Here is a 19,125-nt window from a genome sequence, read left to right as displayed (position 1 = left end):
CGCAAAATAAAGACAAAACAGACAGTAAATCTCCAAAGTAGAAAAATTCAAGTGTTGCTGTTGACTTTTGGATTTTTGTGTTCATGTATAAAGTGCCCGGGAAAATGACATTGCGGGATTCACTCTCTGTACTTTTGAAAGCACTACAGGTGGGTTGACTGCCTCGCTGGATAATCCAGACAATCACCTCAAATTCTCACTGACTCATGGTTTTGGAGACTCATTGATTTAGAGGTGAGTGCAATGTGTTCACTGAAGGAAAACAGCAAGTTCTATGCCAAGCAGTAATCATCCCTTATCATTAGCAGTCAAAAGAGCGATTCCTACGAGGCCTTTTAGTTAAAATTTAGTTTAAAATACTACTTGTGTACCTCTGCTCTAATTAGCCATAAGAGGGATTTTTGTAGCAGTCAGAAATGAGAACATATATTAAAAACCTCATAAATACAGCCAGACTGACACCTGTCTGTACTAAATTGTAGTGCACACCAGTAAAACATCAACGATTAAACGGTAAAACAGCATGAACTAATTACAATGTCTGACTGACTGAGGATGCCAATTCTATGAGCTTCAGCACCAAAACAGCCATAGCTTATGATCTGTTGTCAAGCATTAAGAGGCGCAGCATGAGCCAATGGAAGTCATGTAACCAGGGAGGGTCACCTTAGGGATTGTAATCCCTATCAGCAGGGCCCTGATCATTGGCTGTGGCTTCATAACCATTAAGTCTGCAAGAACAGGTTGTCATTTGCCTGAGGCCACTTGCAAGAGTACCATTATTACGTTTTTTTTTCTTTAAAATACAGGTATTATGCTGAGTCAAGTGCTGGGCAGTTTTGCTGGGATTTGGGGCGAACTGGCACCTTTTCTCCAGTAGGTGGCGACACACTATTTTTTATGCTGATATCCAACATAAATGCTGCTATTACAAGGACAGAATGACGCAGGAGTGTGAAGGTTACGCGACTCAGGCTCTAGTTTAGTCGCTTGGAATGAGCGTTCTGGGTTGCACGTACACCTGGGTTTGCATATATACCTGTGCATCTCCTAAAATGCCAATCCTGGTGAACGGCAGCTCATAGAAAACATAGCATACCTGCCAGCACTACTATCTATCTATCTATCTACTATCTTTCATTTCTGTGGGATAACCACATTTAACCACTCCCTTCACTCCTGACTTTTACACAGTTATTACCCTGCTCAAGGTTCGACCATAGAGCCAAAAGGCCGTGTGTACCTCAACTGGACTGCTATGTTCAGTCGGTACCAATGCAGTACAGGTGGGTCGTGCGGGGGTGGAGTAATGGACTGTTTGAGTCGGTATCTCCATCCCTTACAAAGGCTGGGCTGGGGACAGAGAGTTTGATTTTGATCTGCTGCCAAGAAGTGAGATAGGAGAAAGGGACGCAGAGGTATTGTGTGGGGATTTGAGGGGGGGTACTTATTGCCCTGTGAGCCTTTCATCTTGCGTTTAGCAGTGTCTGTACAAAGCCTCCGATCACCTGAGTCATGCACGTTTCTCCAGGGCAGGTCTGTGCCACTCCCCACTGCAGGGGAGGGGATGGGTGGATACTAAAGCTATCTCAGCACCCTCCCTTGGCCCAGCAGTGAGGTCTGGTTGTGACTCAGCCTGCTTCCGTCCCAGTCCCTCTCTCTCTCCGCCACCCCCGCTCCCCTGGGGTGCGCCGCATCCTTCCTGTAGGGGGCGCCGGGGGCGGCGGCGGGCTGGGAGGAGCGGGGGAACTGCCGCGCGTCCAGCAGGTCTTTGTATTGGATCTCAGGCCTGATCAACCTCAGGCACGCCTGGCTGGTGGCGTTGTCCAGCCCCGGCTGCAGCTCATAGCCCAGTATCTTCACCAGGCCGCTTTGGAAGGGCCGGATGGTCTTGTCCCGGATGCGGCTGGCCTCCACGGGCCGCCCCCCGTCCCGCAGGCAGACGCGTGCCATCACCTCCCGCCGGGCCCTCAGACGGGCCACCTCCTCCTCCATGCGGGCCCTGCCGAAGCGCTCCACCTCCTCCCAGAAGGTGCGGTTGAAGGCCTGGTAGAGGTGCCAGTCCAGCGCGTTCCACTCACGCAGCCTGGCGTGCAGCTCCTCGGTGAGCGCCAGGCTGCCGCCCGCACCCCCCCTCCCACCCCGCTGCTGTCGCGCGTTCAGGCTGAAGGAGACCACGGCGTCCAGCGGCCAGCAGAGGGCGTGGCGGAGCAGCACCATGGACTGGTCGAAGTGCTCTGCCAGCAGGACAAGGCGGAAGGCCCGGCGCACGGCCGCCTCGCCCCGCCGGGCCAGCGCCTCCGAGAAGTTGGCGTTGTGGTCCAGGCCGAAGTCGAACCACAGCAGGTTGCGGGCATAGTGGTTATTGCGGAGCCGGGGGTCGTAGTGGCGCCAGGGGTCGGCGGCGAAGTCGGCCAGTCCCTTCGCCCGCTTGAAGGCAGGGGCCACCGCTTTGTAGTAGGCGTATGATGACTCGGCCAGGGCCACCGGATCACGCAGGATTGAAAAGTAGAAGGTGTCCGGCGGCATCACCTTCTCCACCTGCGAGACAGAGGAGAGCAAGGAGGGGGAGTGCCAAAAGCAAGGAGAGAGAGGAGGGAGGGGACCAGTGAATTGGTAGCACACTTACATCACAAACACTATTCACCATTCACCAATCAGACACCAGACCCAACACACCCTATGGCCTGGAATCTGTAATCTCAAACTTCTGCTGTTAAGACTGATAAGAGGATGCATTCTTACATAGAACCACGATACAGCACACTGCAGATCTATTTCTGATTCCATTATTAGTGTAAACGGTCAGCTATATTTTCCATGACAATCGCAGCCTATCTGACACCAATCTAGTCTGAGCACAGATTACAGGTGTAGAGAAGGCTCGAGCCCTGACGCACCTCCGCCTTGTTGAAGCGCATGTGGTTCCCCATGATGCTGAAGTCCACTACGTGGGCCCCCCGGTAGCCTTTCACCCGGTGGGCGTTGAAGGGCAGCGGGTAGCCGAACTGGTACCCCAGGGGCAGGGCAAAGCGTAGGCCCCGCTCGTCCCCGAAGCGGTAGAGCATGTTGAGCACGGTGCTGCTCGCCGTCTTGTGGGTCTTCAGGAACATGACGTGGGTGTGGGGCCGGCAGGAGCCCAGCGACGCCCCCTGGGCCTCCGCTGGGGGGAGGGAGAACATGGGGTGGGGCCTCTCTGACGGAACACTGCAGGGGCAGAGCACAGGAGAAAGATGGAGAGGGGGAGACAGGGGGTGAGGTGGGGGAGTAAGGAAAAGAGAAGGAGGAGGGAGAGAAAGGGGGTAGAGTGAGGGGAGGGAAAGAGAGAGGAAAATGAATGAAAGGGGAGAGGGGAGGGAAAGAGATAAAGGGAGGGAGAAAGGGGGGGTAGAGGAAGAGGAAGAGAGAGAAAGAAAGGGGGACAGTGAGAGGGACAGAAGGAGAGTAGATTTTCATTTTAATAGCTCTTTATTTAAAGTATATCAAAAAGCATTAATAAACACAAAGAGTACAAAAGAAGGACTGACAAGAAAATATCTAATCAAATAAAAAACCCACAAATACCCTAAGCAAAATAAAGCAGCATTTTCAAGTGTGATAGCTCTAACATGCTCCTATTAGCAGGAATTCCCCAGTGATCAGTGATACACTGCCCAGAGAAAGAGAGGAAAACAGGAAAGAGAGAGAAAGAGGGAGCAATTTATTTATCGTTTGTTTTGGTTCTGGCTATTTTTGTTAGTATAACTTGTTACTGTTCATTTCAATGAATCATCAGCTTATTTGCTTTGGCATGCTATCAAAGTGTAGCTGAGCTGAACTGAACCACGGGAGAGCAAGAGAGAGGGAGAGAGAGAGACAGGAAGAGACAGAGAGAGAGAGCGAGAGCCGCAAAGGGAGACTGAGAAAAATAAAGAGAGGGTGAGAGAAAAGAATGTAATGTGCAGTCTTACAGGGAGAGTGAGGGACAGAGACAGACAGCTGGATCAACGCTGGGCCAGACTGCAGCCCCTGACATCACTGCTCACGACACTGAAACTGCAGGAGGTGCGCTGTCATAATTAGGGCTGGGACAAATAGATTGATCCATCCATGCATCAAGTTCTTCAGAACCACTGGCGCATGAAATATACAGAATTGATTTTTAACTGCCACCAAAAAAATTTGTATTCACTGAAAGGGCTGAATGGATTTATGAGTTGATCTGTGCCTTTAAGATCACCTCATGGGTCTTGTCTTTTAATTTTACATGGGTCTTAATTTTACAGGTCTCAGTTGTACTGAACTTTTTGAAATGTGTAACACAAAAAACTTCTGATGCAAGTTCTCGTTTAGCAAAACAAGTACGATTTGCACTGCACATTGTAGCACAAGCTCTGAATAATGCTTGCTACAATACACAAAATGAAACGTGTGGGATTGTTTTGACCCATCACAAATGAATGAGTACATCATTGTTTGAGACCACAGTGTCAAAGTCCCAGTGCTGCCAATTATGTCACTCCAGGGTGAATACTGTACATTTACGGTGTTCCGAATTTTAAATATTTTACAACACTGTATAGAGTGAAGACCAGGGCTATAACCAGAAGGGCCTTTGTACCGAGGTCACCTCCCCCAACCTGCAAGTAAATGCTCCCATTTTACATGTGGTTTTTGGCAGCCAGTGCTATCTTTACAATGTGCGCTAACTCTATGCAGCACATAACGCTAACAGGACTGAAAAGGGAAAAAATATCACCATTCCCCATGTAGGTGAAACAGCTTCTGTTCTCTATTCTGATTTATACCACAGACCGCAGGTCAGTAACTGAATCAGTTGCCTTGAGTGACTTGTGCCACATTCATGATCAACTTTTATTTCAAACACTGAATCTAGCTAGCTACAGCCCTCGCAGCTAATGTCTGCCCCTGCCATGTTACACTGAAAAATACAGTAATTCTTACAATTGAAAATGGCTCTTCAATAGAAATAATTTCACTTATCCAGAAAGTAATCCATGTTAATTAAATATGTCTCCAGAAACCAATTAAAATATCGCTTGCAGAAATAATTGTCTCTGTTCTCAATGACTATCACCCTTCTGTTTCAAGCTGACATAGCCATACATTAGCTGCATGCTAATAGGAAGAAGTGACAAGTTTGTGTGAGCTTGCAAGCTGTGAGCCAGCTACTCAGTGTTGCCGGCAAGCACAACCTTCATAAATATACAAACATCTTCAGCTACACCATGGCAGGTAAATTATCACCTTGCCATTAATGAGTATTTACAGTGCTATCAAGCAAGACGGACAGCTATATATGAAAGGAAAATGGGAATAACCTAGCCTTCAACTTCTTCTGATAGGAAAAATGAAAATATATTATCTGTGGTCTCTCTGTTATGAAGGATGCTGGATAACACAGACAGATGAGCAAGCCTGGGAGACAGTGCAGAGAGTTGGCAAATTTTTAACTATGTGGTCAATTTTTATTATGGAATGGGCCAGAAAACGAGTTGCCTGGCAATGAAATCGTGCAAAGCTGTCGAGCAGTTGTGCAGAGCAGTGACATTTGGAGACTCTGTGCAGTTTCATGTTCGCAGAGCCAGGTTTGTGTCCTGTGAACTGCTAAGAGGTAGCTAGCTACCAAACTAGCCAGCTATCCATCTCTCTCTTCCTAAATCTAGCTGCCTTCCATCGCCATGATAAAGACAAGTTCCCACGACCCGGAACAGTTCCCTTGGGAACCCAAGAGAGGGGACTTCCCTGGAGAATAGGAGGAAACTGGAGGGAGAGGTAGGAGGGAGGGGTTGTCAAAGCGTGTGTTGCTAGCAACAACTTGCTAGGAGACCCCAAGCAGCTTTAAGGCAGGGACGATGCTTTAGCTTTGCTAGTTTGGTACCAATAAACCTCTAGTTTCTCAGCCATTTGCCATTTGCCAGAAGAAGATGTTTTGTTCAAGTCCGCTATAAATGTAAAAATTCCTTGGAACTAAAAAAAATGTTTGCTAACCATTAAATAGTGTTTTAATTAACCTTTTTGGCCTTGGATAGTGGAAATTCATTTTGTTTTTTGATACTCTTTTCAAAGAATATAATTACCAAAATACCACAAATTAGAGATATCTCTTCCCCCAATCCAAGTTGTCCAATGCAATCACAGTTGACACTGCCAGATTTTTCTGACCCGTGAAAGAACAGAAAACTGTAATAAACATTCTCTTCCACAGATCAGTTAGGCACATAATTACATCTGTTATTTGCACGGCAGACACTCTGATCCAGAGTTACTTTCATAGCTTAGACTTCTGCTTCATCCATTTAGATAGCTGGATCTCTCCAGAAGCAATTTGGCCAAAGTTCTTTGCTCAATGGTACAACAGCAGTGGCGCCATCTGGGAATTGAACCTTCAGGTTACATTGTTTAACAATAATACCTCTTCTAAAACCAGGCAACTTGCTCTGTGTATTTCTGTCCAATATTTGAATATCTCATTTCCACAAAATGAGCTTCCTCCATATCTCAGTTCTACTTTACAGACAAAGCAATCCCACCTGATATAATCTATGGATATTAATCCTTTGATGTACCAGTTCTAAATAATTCTGTCAGGATGCTGAGAATGAATTTTCAATGCCTGGCACAAACATCGCAAATTCAATGTAATGCAAAAACAATCCAATCTTGAATTGTCACTCAAATACACTATAACCTCATTATAAAAGTCACAAATATGAAGGTGCATGTGGGAGGGTTAAAAAAGGGAAAAAAAAACAATTCACTTGGAGGGAGTCCTGCTCTAAGAAAAATACTGTCTATTTAGGGTTTGTTTCCTTTCCCAAAAGCAGCCCAGATCACTCCTAAAAAAGCCAAAACCAATGCTAATACTCTGAACTTTTCTTGATAAAACAAATCAAATTAGAAAAACTAAGCAAGATTCAGTTTAATACTATCTGCCTGCAAATTCAAAAAAATATACATAATTAACAAAACACCACAAAACAGAATGGTGCCCTTGAAATTTGAAGGAGCGGGCACCAACACAGCCATGAGAGAACGCTGTGATTGTCACTCTAACCTGCGGTAGACTGAAACAGAGATGTGTGTCCCGTTATCGTACACCCAATTTAATCTCCTCTCAGACTACATTAAAGTTCCGAGCTCAGCAGGAGAGAGGAAGTGGGCCGTTTCAAAGCTGTCACTGCCTGGGAGCCCCCAGCACTACTGACCTGCGCTACTGCTGCTAGGCAAAGTGGAAAAACAGAGGAATGAACCACGAAGCCGTGAAGACGGGGAATATTCCATTGCTCAGGCTCAGTTTTCACTGGGAAAGGACATACAGTTCAGGAGCTGCAACCAACAATCTTTAGCCTACTTACTTCTTTGTGCTATTGTATGTTTTAGGAAGGGCCTTTTAATGATTTAAAAAAAAAAATCACTCATTCTGCATGATTGTGAAGAATTGCACTTTTCATCCATTTTACATGTGAATAACATTTTAATTGAAGATATTTCGAAATAAATGTCAAAACTAAATAAAGGTGCAAATAAAGGTTTTTGTTCATAAGTTCAAAAGTAGATGAAGCACAAAGAAATAATCTAAACCTAATGTTAGATCCTGTTTAGTAATAGCATTCTTCACCAGCTTGAACATTTCAAGCACAACGTTTCTGTTTACTGAATACAGTGTCATCAAACTCACACTGTACAGACTTCAGACCCACAACAAATCCTCAACAATGCTTAATGACTATCATTTCCCCCAGTCAATGTCGTGCAGTGCAGTCACAATTTATACTGCCAGCTTTTTTTGACCCATAAAATGGAGAACTGTAATAAAAGTTCTCTCCCACATCAGTTAGACACATAATTACAAAACATATTTGCACGGCACACACCCTAATCCAGAGTGGCTTTTGTAGCTGAGATTTCTACATCATAAATTCATATAGCCGGATATCTCCAGAAGCAATCTGGGCAAAATTCTTTGCTCAATGGCACAACAGCAGTGCCACCATCTGGGAATTGAACTGGTAACCTTCAGGTTACATTGTTTAATAGCTTTACATTTTTTAATAGCTTTTCCTTCTAAACCACAGCAGTCTCCTCTGTGTATTTCCCTCCAATATTTGAATATCTAATTTCCAGAGGGTGATCTTCCTCCATATCTCACTTCCACTTTACAAACAAAACACAACAATCCCACCTCATATTATCCATGGATATTAACTCTTTGACGTCTGAGTTCTACATTGTTCTGCCAGCATTCTGAAAATGACTTTTCAAAGCCTGGCGCAAACAACGCAAATTCAACTTGAGCTATCACATTAACTTTATCATAAAAGCAAAGATGGGTTGCATGCGTATTGCAGTGCAAGTGGAGGAGTTAAAAATGGGAACAACGATTCACTGTGCAACAAAATGCATTGCTTACTCTAAAATCCATTGCATGAGGTCATTGATTACATATCAACGTGAACAGCCCTGGTTTTGGTATTTCTGAATCAATGCCTTAAAATGCTTAAAATGCACAGCTCTGCGTACAATTATGCCAATAACAAGATACTGGGGTGGGGCGGGGAGTAAGTGGACAGAAATGGGGTGCAGCGACAGGAGCAATACTGCAAAAGCGTCGAAGAACAGTGAAGGCTTGTAAAGAAAGGAGCTGAGGGGTGCTGCCAAAAAGTGACAAGCGACAGTGACAGGAGAAAAGGAGGAATATGGGGCTCGAGAAAGGGTGAGAGGGATGTGAAAGAGGGAGGAAGATCAATGTGTGAGGAAGTTTTTTATTTGAAAAAGCTAACTTCCTCTCCCGGTGTCAGCCATTCAGACTGCTGCCCTTGTTGCTAGACCTGTCCTGCCACATTTCATACATGCTGGAGATAAGTGTACAGCAAACAGAGAAGTGGAAACGCTGTCCCTCGAAACCCCCCATGCCACATGGTGCCGCTGGATCAGAACTCTAACTCGTGTGGAGGGGGGGCCGGGACGGGGGAACGAACACGGTTTCACTAACTGCGTCACACACAGGGCAGCGCGGACAGGAGAAAAAGGGGGCTTCAGAGTGGGTGCGGGCGAGACGGGGCGGGAGCTGACAGGGATATTTCTGACCTTTTGCTGAAGATGACCCCCAGGAGCTGCCCCGCAAAGGCGATGGCCAGGAACACCAGCAGGGCTTTCCACAGCAGGCCCAGCCTGTAGCAGCCCAGCCACCGCATCCTCCTGGGATACAGAGAGAGAGAGGGAGAGAGAGAGAGAGAGAGAGAGGGTCAGATGATATCCAGTAACAGAACAGCTACACAAAGAAATGGCTATCTGCAGCAGAGATCAACAGTCGATACAAGCATAACCTTCATACACAAATCAGATGCACACATTGCCTCGCACCAGGAAGAACACGGAAGCACTGATTAAGGACTAGAATCAGCACACTGTTTCAGGTCCCAAGAACAGAAATGTGGAAAAACTGAAATATTTTTGGCAGCAAATATATTGTGGGTGTGTTACTTTTTTGTCAGCACAGGGATGAACTAAAAGACATAACTAGTTTTGACTTGTGCATAATGGTCAACGGATCTTCTGCCAACACATACGCACACAAACACACATATTATAAGGAAGTGCTTGAGGCAACAGATGGCTTAGAATCACAGCTGCGCATAATGAGCAATCGGTACCTCATGCACTGTGCATTTATGGATTGCAGGTCCAGCATACTTTCATAACTGCCGTGATTTGTCTGCTTTCTTGCTCTCACTCGTTTGTAAAATAATAATATTCAGCAGTGGTTGCCTGATGCACAACAAGGATTTATCTGTTGGACACACTGTTGCTGATATTAAGACGGCGATAACGGGCTTCTGCGTTCGGTGGCTTTAGTTTGTTGTTGTTTGTGTTTATCTTGATCCTGTCATCGACATCATGATCAACAGTGTCAAAAAATGCGAAATTACAGTATACATCCAGACGCTTAGTAAGCTCAAGATGGAGGAATGTGAGATCAGTTATTTTTACAGACATAAGGAAACGACCAATTTCATAAAGTAAGATTAATGATGGATCGAACTGGCCGTAGACAAAAGGCCTTTGTTGTTGCAGGCTATATCGGATGACAGCCCACGCATTCTCTCCCACTACCCTAACTTCACTCAGTGAATAAATCACTACAGGGTTTACGAAGTGCGCCCTGCTGCCGCCCCGACCTGTCCCTTGTCTCTCCGCCACAGTCTCCTTACCTCGCTCTCCGTCTGAAAGCCATAACTGAACCGGGCCGGTGTCGGTGGTGCGCAGCGCTTGGGGCCGGCAACCACGGCGCATCTCGGAGGCTGCGGCCGTGCCCTTAGCGAAAATACCGACGTTACAGCTGAGGCAGCGACACAGAGTAGACGCGTTTACAACGAATTGTCTAGAAGAGGACGGTATTGCACGCGACTTAAAATCCTTCCGCCGTGAATGTACTGAAGCATTTGTGTGCTCTTTGTTTTTCTCGGTTCTCCTCGGGGAAAAAAATGCACGGAGGTTGGACGGAGCGGGGAGGTGCAGTTCTCTGTGTGTATGGAAGAGGAGGGGGACACATAACACACAGACGGGCGCGAGTCGCGTTCTGACGTCAGACCTATCAACCACAGCCTTGTCTACTCTGCTGATCCAGCCAAAAAAGCAACCACGCGCTCTAGAAGGAAAAACTGTCATTTGATTAAGACAATAATTTCAGTGCAAAACATGCGAGCATAAAATGCCAACTGCAAAGACTCATTCGGTTCAAATTAACCGTTAAATAAAATACAACAGACCTCGATGATGAGCATCATCCTACGATGTTCTAGGTTAAACAGAAAAATATCTTTTATAAGGGGTCAGTTATCCTGGGAGATATCCTGGGACGACAAGTGGGGCAGAGGTACACTAAAACCTGGATAAAAAAAACTCAGAGGGACCAGCCAGGACTGTGCTGCAGACTCCACTTCCTTTAGGCAATGCTCTTAAAATGAGATTGTTTACATTTGAAAGGGTATGTAATGGGGGGTTTAAAACTAATTTTAAGGTAACAAGTCTTTGAAAACGGAACTTGAGAAATCCTGACAGTGGGACCTCAAACAGTTGGCACTGTGTGGTGCACACTGGTATAATTTTACAAGAGTGAGGAAGCTGACACCTTCCACAAAGTAGCCCCTAAATGAGTAATATTTCTGTGACACCAATACAAAACACCAGGAAAAATGTATTTAAAAACACATTTGAGGAAAAGAGCACAATGGGGCACTGGCACTGACTTAATTTATATGCCGTTAAAAGCCTTATAACATTAAGTTAACACCAGAGAAACATTTCCTAGACAATTTCCTGTTGGCGGTACAGTTCCTGCAGGGCTACTGTTCACGAGGTTTTATGAGTCCTCTTTGCATCTCCTGCTCAAGTATCTGGAAAACATTGGAATTTTTCCAGTAAAATAAAATGGGATTTAACAGACAGGTGCAACCATTTGCAATGTAAATAACCAGATACCCTCCGTGTTGTCAAACCAAAGGAAGGACGTTTAAAATGCATTGAGGCGAACGCGCGAAACGAGCGCGTTCACAGAAACATTTCTGGAGAAACTTTAACGTCGGTGGCTAACGCAAGGGGATCTTAACTGATGTCACAATGCCGTAGTTCGCGAGTAGTAGTTGCCAGGTAAAGCCTAAGCAGACCTGAAATTCTCCAGGGAGTTATATTTAGCCGTAAAGCCTCCTAATCGTTTGACGGTGGCCGGTGATCAGCGGTCGGCCTCAGTGACAACACCAGCTGCTTCTGCCTTTTCAACATCTGTGAGGGCACTGCAAAGGTGCAGAGGATCTGACTCCCAGATTTCAGCAAGAATACACGGTTAAGTATACACAGAAAAACATAGAAAACAGGGCCAAAGGTATTAGTATTGGTGAGTCAGGCAAAAAAAAAAAAAACATTTAAAAGTAATTCTCAAAAACCACCAGAAATAGCAAGCAAGACTGCATTTCAGGGTTGATCTGGGAGCGGAACCTACCACTACAGTGCCATTGAGGGGAAAAAGCAAATGGAACAAAAGTGACTTGGAGAGAGTGTGCAGGGTATGAGAAGCAGGAGGAAACTGGACCTAGTTGCATGCACTTTTTACGGCTGGAAAACAAGAGGCTAACTAAAGCCATCCTTCTCGCGGCCCAGTTTCTCCACATTAATATTTCACAGTGCAGGGGCCAGTCAGTCAGAATGGCTGTGTATTATTAACAACACAGTGTAGTTTACAGGAAGCAAGAATGTGTGTGGAGGGATTTTATTCGGGATTGCTGAATGTATCCGAGCTACAGTGTGCTTTGGAAGTGCACAAGAGGGTCAGAGAGATATGTGAGCCCGGTTTTTGATATATTGGATATATTGTTTTTGATATACTGAAGCGCCGACAGAACACCAGTGAAGTTAGTGACACGGTGAACACTGCAAAATGATAATAAAATGAAGATTCCAAGACTGAGAAAACATAATCTAGATTTTGCCACAGAATCGCTCGTGCTAACGTAAAATTCACCCATGCTTCTCTCACTTGTCAAAAAGGCCGTGGGGCTAACGTCACGAGCGGTTTGAAGTTGTGGCTGGGTTACATTAGGTTTTATGTGTACAGCGTGTTCGATTGGGCCGTTACCTCTTGTATTTCAATAATGTACAGCCTAGAGTCACTAAAATTAGCTTTGGAAAATATGATACAGTAAGGCAGGATTTTCTTCTTGTAAGATATAGTCACAACAGCTGAAACTCTCCCACACCATAAACGTTAACTATGAATTCCAAACTAAGCGTTGCTCTCCCTTTCCTCTCCGCTTGCATACCTCTAGCTAACTAGTCGCCCTTCAACAGGAGGATAAACCAAACGAGATTACAGACATTAATCGAACAAATACGCGGGATAAACTCGTTAAGACCGAGGATGGGTATTGAAATGAGCGATTTTTTCAGGGGATGACCTTTTCAATCGACACAAAACGACGGAAGCACCCAAGTACCCAATTCACTATCCTGTGACCCGATTCTTGTGTCCTAACTTGAAGCTGAAGACTTCGTCTGGGGCTAAGTAACAGTTGGCTGCAATAACTATTTACTGTGCATGTAGTAGTTAGCAATCTAACATTACCGTATCTCTTAATTTTCGATCATTCTAAGCAAGCCACACAAATCACAGCGCTCCACACGATAAATTGCTTGATTATCTGAAGACACACGAGCTGAAAAATAGTTAGCTATATGGCTAGCTAACAACCAACTTTAAAATATGTATTGTTTTTCCTTACGTATATTATGCTTCAGACCGATAAGATCGGTCAAATAACATACTTACCCTTGTCCTTAAGACTATACAATGCGCGTCTTGACACCGTTGGCTGGAATATTTTCAATATTTTTTCCGGCTTGACCTCCAACAGTCTTTAGCTTGAGTCCAGGGCGGAACTCTATAAACTCCCCCGCTACCCTAATCAACACGGGGACACAGTAGAGGACTCTGCCGTGGGTTGATGGTGAGGGTCTCTGAAGAGGCTTGTGCAAATATGTGTCTTCGCCTGGTCTTAAATGAGCAAGGCGAAGCACAGAGACGGCTCTCTGTTTTCCGTAAGATCCTCTCATTCCCCCGTCTCTGCCCCATCTGTTTATTAGCTAAGTAGTTCTGTAGCCTACATGCTAGAACAATCAATCCCTCCTCCCCCACCATCTCTGTCTCTCTCTCACTGTATTCCATTCTGTCACTCCCTTCCCCACCTCCTTCTCTGATAGCCAACTGCATGGCTGGACCAAAATGCTTTTGTGACAGAGAAAAAGCATACTGTTGTGCTTATAACATAAGCCGATAATACTACAAGTCAGCAAACTGTAACTGAAATCTAGTTAAGAACTTAAAGGATGCTGCCCACGAAATCTGTGTCAACAGTTTGGTACACAACTATTTTCATGTGTGAATGTGATCTCTTCTCGTCTGCTGAGTGGCAATGGGCTCTGGTCGAGAGCTCTGACAGTTCTCTCGCATGCATTCTGCAAGAAATGTCTGTAAGCTCGTGGAAGCCAGTTCCCTGTCTCCGTTACGCGCTCTCTCTCCCTCTCTCCATCTGTTCTTCCACACGGTATTCTCAGCAGAACAAACGCGCCATTCATCCTAATGTTCTCGCGCTGCTAATGGAGGACTGTGAAACTCGAGGGGGCTCCGGGATCACGAGCCCCGCGCGAGGGGAGGAATGCAGGGAAACTTGCAGACGACCACAGCGCTCCAGGCTCGAGGCGGTTTCAGGCTAAAGCCACAGCGGCAATGAATTTATGGGGAAAGTTCATTCCTGGGATAGTATTCGGGTCGCGATCTTTATCAATTTAAATGTGCTTTTGCTCTGCCTTTAATTCCTGGTCAACATTTTTGGGGATTTTTGTAAGAATAAATATATTAATGCAGTGAGAATTAATATTTTTGAGAAAAGGGAAAATATGTACTGATAGATGTTAAAAAAACAACCTTGGTGTATAGTTACAATCAGATGGAGGAATACAGTTGCAGTATTATTCATTACAGGATCACAGTGCAACCTTAGATTCCCCCCTGCTTTATCAGATCAGCAGCACCTTTCAGTTTTGAACTTTGTCATCTGTCTTTAATAGTGCACCACCGTACCTGCAACTGGAACAGTTACAACATGTAAATAGGAGAGTTTTTTTTTTTCTTGGAATCGGCACAAACACTAGAGTGTGCAGTAACAATGTCCTCACTCAAATCACAATACAGAGTTACTTGCCTGTTTGTAAGATGAGCCCTGATTAACTCAGTGTGTTAGTTATATCGGATGCAGTCAATGCCTTCTCTGAACCACTTAAGGAAAAGGGACAAGCTGTGGGAGAAGTGTCAAGTTTTAATATTTGGCACTTTACTCGACCAACATTTTGTTTTCCACTGATGCGAATTATGCTTTCAAGACAGCCTGGCAGATTTTTTTTTTCATTTTACAAAACTGAGGCGCAATACTGTTGGGAATGCAGTCCTGATGTGAATACATTTATCAAAACAGAAATGAACAGGCTCCCCAGTGGATCTGGGTGACACTCTATGGCCGTCTCTCTTGTCACACAATGTTGCAAAAGATTCATTTTGAAAGAGAATTCTTAAACCCAAGCATCAGGCACATCTTAACAAAGTTTATATAAAAGAGGAATCTTAGATGCCTTGCAACAGAGACATTTTCTGCATCTCAAAAGTGAAAAAAAAGTTTCTTAAAATGCATTTACAATCAACATCATCTTCTTGGAATAAATATTTTAAAATACCTGTTATAATGTTGTAATAAATAACTTCAATTGTAAGAGGAAAGAGCAAACCAGTAGTATTGGTCTTCCCAGTCTGAAGAGGTCTGTTTCTACTTCCCAATAGCCATTTTTCCAGCACTTTTTTCTCAATGCTAAAAGCCCTTGTTGTTGCAAGTATAGGCTGAGCCCTGTGGCTCAGGTGTGACCCTGTCTGTGTCATCAGCCAGGGATATAGGGATGAGTAGGTCAGTTAGGGACTAGGGACCCCCGCTGGTCAATCGCGCATGTGCAGATTGTCCTGTATAAAGTTGTGAATGAAGTGTCTTCTTCCAACTCATGTCTACACAAGATTGGCATGGGGATTGCAGTGTGTAAAGAAGTGGCAGTGACATTTTACGTTTTGGAGGAGAGCAATTGTTTATCTGCACCCTCCCGGGTTGTTAGTGGGGGTGGCAGGCGTGGGCGCCATTTCAAGAAAACAGTTGGGCATTCCAAATTGGGAGAATAATAGGTAAAAAGCATTGGGAATTGCCAATTAAAAAAAACTATAAACATGAACAAATTTATAACAATAAATAACAAACGGCATCAGTGAACAAGAGATGCAGTGAAAGAAAGTCTGCCCCCACTGACACCCCATGTGAGGACACCCCCGTAGGGAGAAGGTCATGCCGTCTTGCCTTCCAGTGTTCTATGCTCAGATTTTAGACCAGGTGTCTGGTTTGTTATTGTCCTGTCATTAACACATGCCTCAGAGAAAGGGGGGGGAGGGGGGGTGAAGGGCAAGGTGTTTGAAATGTAGCCATGTAATTAGACCATGGCTTAAAGGGGGCCTAATGGTTGGCTGATGAATGTCTAATCTCTGATATACCAGGCCAAACTAAATCATTATGACCATTTCCAGACTGGGAAATAATTATCTCATACTAAACATATATATTTCTCTGAGGAAGGCTACCCAAGAGAAAATTGTTTGGTATGGTGCTTGCAAAGCAAAAGGAAAACTCTCACAACAGTCAGTTGAGAGTTTCTCTGGGGGATGATGGCTTTCCCTTTGAGCTGTAGAAGGGGTTTGCATCAGTATTTCAATCCCTTTCTTTGAGCTTACAAAGAATGCAAGAACAAAGGCACAGTGTCAGAAAGGCAACAAGGTCAGAACTTCAAATTGTATTCATCTCTAGACAAGGCAAAGACTTGACACAATTCTGCTACTGCAGACATATAGCTCTGCCCAATGCAGACTTTCGGTTTCAAAACTACTAGGCAATGTTCACTTCAGAATTTCCCCTGACCAAGCATGTTTCTTACCGCACAAAAAAGCCTCAAGAACAACACAGAGCAGGGACATTTCTGAACATGCCACATAAAACCCAATCCATAGATGTGCCAACTGTCTTTACTTTGCTGTAAATTCCAAAAAGCAGTCAGCACAGTTGACCGAAGATAAATGCAGGACATTTGGTGAAAACTAGATTTTGGATGAACTTTCTCCTAATGAGGATCTAGTGTACACAATACACTGTCTGCTACAGTAATCCCTAGAAGCATAACACTAACCTGTTTCTCCTCAGAAGAGGAATCAAGCCCTTATTTCTTTTATTTATGAATAGTTGCATGCCAGTCACTTGTTAGAAATGAGACAACTAAATATGAGAAGAATAAAAATCAGCAGGTATGAACATAAATTAGCCTGTGTATGTTACTGTTCATTAGCAATCCTCAGGCTTTGATGCTGATTGCCAACATGGGCATTCATGTACAGAAATGCATGTATGTAAAATTTCCTCTTTTAACAAGTACTGAACAACAGAGGAGTGTGACAGTGTATCACTTCTGCCTGGCTTTTCAGTGGACGTCGTATAAGCTGAAAGCCATACATTGTGTACAGTTGTGTGCGTAGGTGTATGTGCATACGTGTAGGTATGTGACGTGTATGCATGTGTATGCATACATGCAAAGGGAAACTTGCCGATGAGTCATATGTTATTTTGCTTTTGTTTTGTTGTTTGATACACGTTATTATTGTTACTGTTTGTGCTGTGCTGTTTACTATATACTATTGAATGCACAAAAAAGTTTCGAATCTGTGTTTAGAGCACAGGTGTCAGCCTCTCAGAAATATGTAAGGTCTCTTTGGTTGGCATTCAGCATTATGGAGCTAAATTAGGACTTTGATCTGTTTACTGAGAGTAGTCTTGTCAGGATGGGTGAGGCGGGGGGTTGTCGAGTTTCTTTGTGTAGGTGCCTCATCTCACAGAAATCAAAACTCAAGCTGTTGAGGCTCAAATGAAAGCTTGTGGCATGAAGTGCATGAGATTAGTATAGTAGTCACCAACATCAAAATATATACAAGTATACATTGGTTAGGAGCTGTATTATGTAGATGGCATTAATGTTTCTTAGATGCGAATCCTTTTTCGTGACGAATCTTGACGAATGGGTTACACTCAGATAGATTGTGGGTTATGAATTGATAAGGATGAGCACTGTTACTGTGCAAGAAACATTCACCACCCAAACCGAGCAACTATTTCAAAGAGGCTTGCCAGTCCATCATATTACGTTTGATGCAGCGCCCTCTGCAGGTGGACAAGTGCGATTCTCAGAACATGGAAAGCGCAAATGGCATTCCTCAATACAGCGACAGCAAGCAACAGCAAAACTGATTATAATGACGTTGGTGATGATAATAGTAATGAGGTAGCATCCAAATTCTATTTCAGATGATACCATATATTCCAAAATCATGACCAAGTTGTCGAGTTGGGTTCATTTCACCCTTAATACTTACGTGCCAGCTGAGACAAGGTAAGGATTGTGGCTCTCGGCTGTGACACTCCAGGCATCAACATGTCAGACTCAAGTGACATACATTAGCATGTTTTACCACCAAATATATGTAAAATTTGCAACCTTACAACTAATGTACAAATTTACAATTTATAACTACATTTACTCATGAAGATGTATTTTTCAACTAACCTTGTCAGATGACTGAACTAGTAAAACATGAAATATTCATTACTGGAGTATTAGTCAACCATAAGGGTAATGACAGACATATGTGTGTGAATGCATGTTCTGGTGTGTGTGTAAAGGGTAGCAAAAAGCTACATGTAACATCAGTGGATCATGTTACCAGAGGGCCTCTTAAACCAGCCGACTACATTTCACACATGTATCTTGTTCGACCTCCCCCTCACACATACACACATACACACACACACACACACACAGTTCCCTCCCCCCTTCATCTGTTTTCAGTATTCTTGCATTCCCTCGGTCTCTTGCTCTCCCTCTGGATTTGTCATTGTGCTTTGCCCTCCTTCTCTCCCTTCATTTCAGCTCTTCACGCCCCACATTACTGTCCTCTTTTCTGTCCCTTAAGCTCCTCTCATTGCAGTAATATTTGCCTCTCTCCGCTTCCCTCCCAGTGGTCACTGTTGAAGCTGACGGTCATAAATGAATGTGGCGTTATCTCTTTGGTGTTTTATTTTAACTGAAAGCAATAAAAACCCAAACGTTTTCAGTAGGTTATGTGTTGGTAGTAATATAATATTTGAAGACTGAGAACTCTAATGTGGTCCATGTACTCTGTGTCGGTAAAATTGTTGAAGTGTTTTGCAGCCATAAACATTTGAGTTTTGTCATCCATTTCTGCATTACCATAAATCTCATCAACAGCAAAAACTCTTGGTATGGGGTCACAGTAAGTGCCATGTTCCTCTCCCACCAGCTGTTCCCATTTCCCACTGCTCTCAGATCATGTTCACACATTTGACTGGACTGCCATAAACACACATACTACAGTCTAAGTATTAATTACTAGATGGTGTGACGGAAAGAGATGTGTTTTCTTTGTCC

At 44.2% G+C, this 19,125-nt stretch overlaps 1 protein-coding gene across 1 annotated transcript; it reads right to left on the bottom strand.

The window, feature by feature from the left end:
• Positions 1–1,584: 1,584 nt before the first annotated feature.
• Positions 1,585–10,489, bottom strand: gal3st4 (galactose-3-O-sulfotransferase 4). The gene is made up of 4 exons (XM_036548463.1): positions 10,215–10,489; positions 9,091–9,201; positions 2,901–3,207; positions 1,585–2,541 (listed from the first exon to the last, which is right to left on the bottom strand). Exons 1-4 carry the CDS (start codon positions 10,235–10,237, stop codon positions 1,585–1,587), a joined length of 1,398 nt encoding a protein of 465 aa, XP_036404356.1. The 5' UTR covers positions 10,238–10,489.
• Between the last annotated feature and the right edge of the window lie 8,636 nt (positions 10,490–19,125).

The sequence above is a fragment of the Megalops cyprinoides genome, chromosome 16 (assembly GCF_013368585.1).
Source record: "Megalops cyprinoides isolate fMegCyp1 chromosome 16, fMegCyp1.pri, whole genome shotgun sequence".
Taxonomy (NCBI): domain Eukaryota; kingdom Metazoa; phylum Chordata; class Actinopteri; order Elopiformes; family Megalopidae; genus Megalops; species Megalops cyprinoides.
The sequence above is the reverse complement of the archived record's forward strand: the minus strand, read 5'-3'. Positions and strand labels throughout refer to the sequence as shown.